The 7,677-nt window shown below is 30.5% G+C and overlaps 1 protein-coding gene across 1 annotated transcript in view; it reads left to right on the top strand.

The window, feature by feature from the left end:
* The first annotated feature begins 106 nt into the window (after positions 1-106).
* The window catches only part of LOC143244280 (low-density lipoprotein receptor-related protein-like), a 16,596-nt gene continuing 9,025 nt past the window's right edge, over positions 107-7,677 (top strand). The window contains exons 1-5 of the mRNA XM_076488648.1: positions 107-275; positions 2,886-3,017; positions 4,574-4,696; positions 5,427-5,561; positions 5,997-6,150. Of these exons, the coding sequence (XP_076344763.1) occupies positions 158-275; positions 2,886-3,017; positions 4,574-4,696; positions 5,427-5,561; positions 5,997-6,150 (662 nt within the window). The 5' untranslated portion in view covers positions 107-157. The remainder of the gene's footprint in view (positions 276-2,885; positions 3,018-4,573; positions 4,697-5,426; positions 5,562-5,996; positions 6,151-7,677) is intronic.

The following is a 7,677-nucleotide window of genomic DNA, read 5'->3' as shown; positions in this document are numbered from 1 at the left end:
AATATGTATCAATCTTTTCTGTAGGAAACTTCAAGTGTGATACTAAGCACAAATTTCAATGTGCAAATCATTTATGTATATACGTTTTCATCTGTGTAATGGTGTTGATGACTGTGGTGGCGGCTCAGATGAAAACAACCACACCTTGTGCCACAAAATGCCCACTCCATGTGATGACACCAGTTTTCAATGTGCTAATCATAAATGCATTTCTCGTGGCAAAATATGTGACCATGAAGATGATTGTGGAGATAAATCTGATGAAAATGGATGTTGTGAGTTTTTATTTCTTATTTCTTAACATGACTTATAAGACAGTAGAAAAAAAAAACATTTGATGCTTTAAATGCTGTTGCTGCACAAGAAAAACAGTAAAAATCTTGTAATGTTTAGGGCAATTATTGATTTCCTTTTTGAACTTTTCTAATGTGCCAATGTTCACTACTGCTGGCAGCAATTTATTCAATAAAACAATAGATCTGTTCTTTAAAAAAATTCTTAAACTTGTATCTTCTAATCCTGTTATTTTCAGAATGCAATACAAAGAACTTTATCCTATCAATTCCCTGTATAGTCTTGTACACTTCACTAAGATCACCATTAAAATTATACTTATGATAACCCACATGCATTACCTTACATTTATTACAATTAAAACCTATCTGCCATTTATTTTCCCAACTCACTAAATTATCTAAATCCTTTTCTAAAGCAGTAATGATCTCTTCACAGCCAGCAAAACCCAAGACCCTTAATATCATCAGCAAGTTTAAGTAATTTATTGACCACTTCTTCATATGTTTAATTGGAGTAAATCAAAACAGCAAAGTTCAAAAGAGTGATCCCCGAGGCACCCCACTTGTGACATTAAGCCAGTTTGACTGAACTCCATTTATGATAAATCTCTGCTTTCTTCCATCTATCCAATTTGCTGTCTTATCCCACGCATCTTTAGAGACAATGTTTTTTACAATCCTTTCATGTGGCTCTTTGTCAAATGTTTTCTGAAAATCCAGATGTACCAAATCTGCACTGTTACCATATACGTACACAAGAAGTAACCCTTTAAAAGTCCAGATACACCAAATCTGCACTGTTACCATATACGTACACAAGAAGTAACCTTTAAAAGTCCAGATACACCAAATCTGCACTGTTACCATATGCATACATAAGAAGTAACCCTTTAAAAGTCCAGATACACAAAATCTGCACTGTTACCATATAATGTCACACAAGAAGTAACCCTTTAAAAGTCCAGATATACCAAATCTGCACTGTTACCATATACGTTACACAAGAAGTAACCCTTTAAAAGTCCAGATACACCAAATCTGCACTGTTACCATATATGCATAACAAGAAGTAACCCTTTAAAAGTCCAGATACACAAAATCTGCACTATTACCATATGCATACATAAGAAGTAACCCTTTAAAAGAATATCAAAACATTTTTTAAATCAAGATTTTCCCTTAGTGAAACCATGATGGTAATGCAAAAATATTCTAAAGTTTGTTAATTGGCTTCACCTGGTATCTTTCATAAGATTTTCAAAACTTTTCCCACAACTGATATAAGACTAATGGGCCTTTAATTAACTAGGATAATTTAAATTACCTTCCTTAAAAGAGAAGTGACATTAGCTAACTTTGAATGCTTTGGTACCTGCCCACTATTCAAGGGCTACAAAAATAGTAGCAAGTGGCTTCTTAACCTTAACAAGCTCATAATTAATGTAATCATCTTGTTCAGTCTTGTTTCTATCTATCAACTGTTCCAGATGGAAAATACTGCTTAAATCTTCAATTGTAAAACTGAAGAAAAAAGTAGAATTTAATAACCCGCCATCTCATAATAAACAGATATCAACCTTTGTTTACCATCCTTCAAAGGACCCACCCCCATACTGACATTTTGTTTAACCTTAGTGTATTTAAAGAAATCCTTACTGTTGATTTTTACATTTTGAGCCAACCTTTTTCATACATCCTTTGATTAGTTTAACTTTCAACTTCCTCATTAACCTACAAACTTTACATACAGATTGCTTACATTCACTTCAACGTTTCTTAAATGTAACGTTACCAGTCCTCGTTCTTTCAAGTAGAACCTACTCATTGCACCCAGCATACCTATCAAATCATGAACACTTAATTCCTACTAGTCTTAACCATTTTATTTGCACTTACACTAGAAATAAATACTCAAAACTAAATACCAATAGCTTGTTGTCAACACTATTAGTGTTAGGCCTAATTTTTATGAACCAATTATATCAGTTTTTATCACTATTTTTTGTTCACACTAAAGTAATTAAGTTTATAATTATGATAATCTTACTGTATTATTTTTTATTTGTGAGGGTTAAGTATTATCTACAAATTTTTCAACCTTTCTAACAATAAATATGTTAATTTCCTTGATGTAGTTTGTCTGTACTCTATTAATAATGACTTCTTGTTTTTTTTATACATGTATCCAATAATCTTGTTAATTAGTCTCATCTGAACTCTACTAATGTGTTTTTTTAGCTGACCTTTAGTGGGAGTATCTTGTTAAAGGCTTCATGAAAATCCAAATGCACTATATTTACACCCTTTCCATCACACAGAGTACATGTAACATGATTGATGAAAACAAATTATATGCCATTTAGATATTCATGATGAAAAATATATTTTCTAGTAAGGAGTCATTTATTATCTTTTTTTGACACTTTTTTGAAAGTATGAACTCCAGTGCTAGTATTACATTGTCAGTCATCTGAATTTCTGGTACATTTTAAAACATAAACTAGTGTATAGGTACACATAATTTAGTGTGTATTTATACAATCATAAAGACACCTTGGAATACAAATGATAGTTTTGTTTAATTTACAGATACAGGTGCTTGTGACACAGATACCCGGGGAGGTTGTCAACACAATTGCACAGCACTAGAGCAAGGAGGGTATCTTTGTTTTTGTCCTAGAGGCTACAGAGTAGTAGAAAGTAATCCAAAGCTTTGTGAGGGTAAGAATCACTGTTATTAAATGTGAGATGATAATGTTTCACCATGTATGTGTTTCTCTTTCTAACCTTCTGAATAATCATTTCTTATTAGCTGTTTATTAGGAAGATTATCTGGGCTCTCCCTCTTAGCAGTAACTGTTAGATATTGCACTTCAGAATGGTGAGTTGATGAAATATTGTGTATCGATTTAAAGCTTAAATTCTGTGCATTTCATTTGTTTTTATTATTATTAACTTCTTGTATAATTTCGTAATTAGTTATATTTTACTTGTTCCAAACAAACTTTCAAAAGTAAAATGTTGGATATTGTGATTGACAAATTAACTTGATGATATAGTTTATGATAGATCAGAAAAAAAAGAAGCAAAGTATCCATGAATTTGACCCCACAATCAAAGAGAACAAATTCACAGATGTTGACAAGCCCTAAGAAACATTTAATATATTAAAATTATGAATATAAATGAAAGAAGTGTTATTTCATTTAATTATGTTTTTACCATGAATTTCTTACTTATGTTTTACATCAAGATCATAAGGCTGTGATAGGAAATACAGTGGAAAACTACCTGAGAATATATGAGATAGAACTTGTACAAAGGGAGCTAGTAAGAAATATAATGAATATTGAGATAGGATGCAGCATATTAAGCTGGACAAAACATATATATATATATATTAAGCTCTATACAAGAATGGGACTGCAGAGAGTTTTATATAGACAATGAAATAAAATCTATGATTGGACACAAAGCTCTTATCACAAAAGTTGGACTTAAAAAAAAAAACTCCTGTTAAGGAGAATAGAATATTGTGGTGTGAAAAATATTGTACAATCTTGTGTGAAACAAATAAGGTAAAACTGGATAAATGCGGCAAAGAAAAGGAATAGTGTGTGTGTGTTTTATGTATAACTTTTTATATAAAGGCTTAGACTGGCTCGTTTATAATTATTTTCATTTTATACAACATCCTATTATTTCTCAGAATAGGTGTTTAAGAAACTTCTATAACCTTAACTTTAATTGGGGATTTACTGTTTTGTTGTTTTTTTAAAAGCATTTTACAATATTGCTGTGGTAATTTATATTAACTCTTGAATTACTGAGTTTTATTGTGTTCATGCTGAATCATATTCAGTATGTTTGTTTGTTTTTTTTATGCTAAAGCATTCATTGTAAACAACTGACCAGAAATTAGTGCGAAACAACTTTCTGTGTAAACTACACAAGGAATCCCAACAGTAATTATACTGTACTTAATAGCAATATTGTCATTTTATTTCTCTTTTTATGACTCAGAATGGACATGCAAGCCATTTGGTATATAATTAGCACAGAGAGAAATATATAAAATAACTGATATGACCCATATGAGCCCACAAATAATTATTGAGTTAACATGAATGTATTCTATTTCCTAAAAAGTTATGATTGTTGACTTTAATACTGCAGACTTTACTCTCTTGTATTTTAACATTATTTAAGCATACTTATGCTTTATTAGCCCTTAGAATTGAAATTATTTCTTATTTGCAATGGCCTTATTTGTTTAGACACTGACGAGTGTGCAACCTTTGGCCACAACTGTTCACAGATTTGCACTAACTACAATGGAACATTCAGATGCACTTGCAGTGAAGGATTTGAGCAATTTTCTGATGGCTGTATTGCTGAAGGTATTTACAAAATCATTTTTTAAACTCTCTTAATTTTAACGTTCATCAGTTACACAAATAAGAAATAACTAACAAATTATAATTTCAAACATTACACTTTGATAAACCTTATGAAGACTATAAGTTACTGGTATTATCAAGTGTTTGAAAAAATACATATATTCAGGAAAATAATATTAAACTGTCCTTCTTCAACTCAATTTACAATATTCATAATGTTCTGTTCTTGAGGAATAATTTAAGATTTTTTTTGAGTTTTTCACACTTTGAGCTTTATATATTTTGAAAATTTTGTTGTTTCTTATTAAGCACAAAGCTACACAATGGGTTAACTGTGCTCTGCACACTATGGGTATCAAAACCCAGTTTGTAATGGTATAAATCTGCAGACACACCACTGGGGGGCTGTAGACATTTTTTTTTACTTTTATTAATAGTTACCAAAACATCTGAAACAATCATTTTAAATGGTTCTTTCCGGTACACATTAATTAGCTCTGGTTTAATTAGACAACTCTTATCCATATTTACACTAGATTATTGAATAGCCAATAGTTTGAAGGATTTTCTTTTCTGTGATGTTATTGATTGAATTTTTTACTAACTGTTCATGCTCTCCATCATCTTTTGTTTAACCTACCGTTTCATTTTATATATTATGTCTTTTTTACATCTCTATATAGTGATCTTATGTTGAAGATATAACTCATGTTTATTTTACCTCTATTAGGTTCTCCACCTGTTATACTGTTTACAGATGGCCCTGAAATCCGTGTGCTTGATGTAACTAATGAAAGACAAACTTCTCTGATTCAAGGAATAAGAGAAAACCGGATTCAGGCTATTGACTTTGACCCAGTTCATCGTAAGTTTGTTTATTTTTGTTCTTTTAAACACAAATCTATATGATGAGCTATCCTTGGTGTACCTTCTGCAGGGGTTTAAATCCAAATTTTAGAGTAATAATTTCTTAAGCATACCATTTAGCCACCAGGGGCTCCACTGTAAGTTCTGAATTTTTTCCCTGTGAAATAAATATATTTCTTTTATAAATTGTTTACTTCGATCCCATATATGATGTATATGCTATTATTTCACTTGCATTACAGATACATGTAATCACTTCAAAGAAAAGAAAGTACATCAGTAAAATTGTTTACAGTTCTACATGTAACAGCCTTAGTAGGTATTTGGAATATAAAATATTGATTTTAAACCTTGTATTAAAATTGTCTCCCTGTGTGAGTGTAACGTTTTGGTAATCAGCAAAGTCAAAATGCAGTGCTGTTATTTGTTTTAGATATTGTATACTGGAGTGACACCCATGACAAAACTATCAAGAGATCATTAATTCCCAATCCAGCTAATCCTAATAATGGTACTGGTTTTCCTCAGGATCTTGATGTGAAAGGACTTACAAAACCAAGTGCAGTTGCTGTGGACTGGACTGCAGGGTAAAAAAACAAACAAAACAAACCTGATTTCTGATATTCTGTCTCAAAAATTAATAAGTCATAGAATCTTTTGTCACACAATGTAATAGCATCATAACATTACAACAACTAAACTTGTATAAATGTCACACTTTCTCTTATTAAAATAAGTATTGTATTTATAAGTAAATAAATAAATATAAGGATTTATTATTTTGGTAATAAATTTACATTCCACAAGTAGCTTCTTATTTGAATTCTGCTTTATTAAAATAATTTATGGCTTTACATAAAGTATCTTTCAATTAAAAAAAACACTAGTTCTTTGATTCCTGAGTATCATATTTCATATTGTTTGTTATGAGTCTGAAATAAAGGAATTTGATCATACAATATTTCAGTATACCAACTATTCACTTTTTTATGTATGAGTTTTAGGTTAATGATGAAGAATTTATTTACAATAATAAACAGAACAGGCAGAATAGTTAAACTAAAGTTAAAGACTATATATGGTATAGACAGTAGTGTAGTTCATCATATTATATGCATAGTAAGAAACATTAAAATTATAGTTGGTATCTTAGATTCTCTGTTAATTATTTGTTCTGATAGATTAGATTTCACTGTTGAATTGTGTTTGTTAGGATTTTTATGTATTATCTAGCCTCATTCTGTTTTCTAAAATGTGAAACATCGAAGTTGTTTTCAGTCAGCCAGAATTATGTAGTTCTATCTATCTTTTTTAAGTTACTTCAATTTTCTCATTTTAACTGAGTACAAGTTGTCTGTTTGAAGTCTGTCAGCCATTGATAAAGCTATTGGACCTTGATTATCTAATGTGTTTAGTTGATTTTAACTCCTGAAAATGCAGGCTAGTTCAACCATCTTTATATATATCGAGAATCGTAGATTTTATAAAGCAAAAAGTATTAAGTTTAAATACTCGAGAACTTAGTTGTTTTTCTGAGTGCTTCTTGCCATTTTTGTATGAGGAAAGTTGAATAATAACTGAAAGTGCAGGCTAGTTCAACCATCTTTATATAGAGAATCTTAGATTTTATTAAGTTTAAATACTCGAGAACTTAGTTGTTTTTCTGAGTGCTACTTGCCATTTTTGTCTGAGGAAAGTTGAATAATAGATAAACAATGGCAACCTTGTTAGGTTGAGCATTTCAGAATGATTTGCCTTCATTGAATGAACTTATTTTACTAAGTGGTATTGACAGATTTATTATTTTAAATACTTTCTCTGAATAAGAAGAAATGGGTTATGATATTTTTTGGTGACTCCTCATGGCTATGATGGTTCTGAGTGACTTCTCCCTGTCATGATGTGTTTGAGTGACTCCTTCTATCTGTGATATTTTTGAATGACTCCTTCTCCTCTGTCTTGATTTATTTCCTCAAATTAATATTTGTAATAACATGCCTTGTTATTATATTTGCCAATTGTATTTATCAAATAGTTTTAAGTTATGACTGTGATGTAGAATAAGATAAGTAGCTGTTGTTTATGGTGAAAACTGTGATAGGTGGAATTCATTG

The sequence above is a fragment of the Tachypleus tridentatus genome, chromosome 1, assembly GCF_004210375.1.
Source record: "Tachypleus tridentatus isolate NWPU-2018 chromosome 1, ASM421037v1, whole genome shotgun sequence".
NCBI lineage: Eukaryota > Metazoa > Arthropoda > Merostomata > Xiphosura > Limulidae > Tachypleus > Tachypleus tridentatus.
The sequence above is the reverse complement of the archived record's forward strand: the minus strand, read 5'-3'. Positions and strand labels throughout refer to the sequence as shown.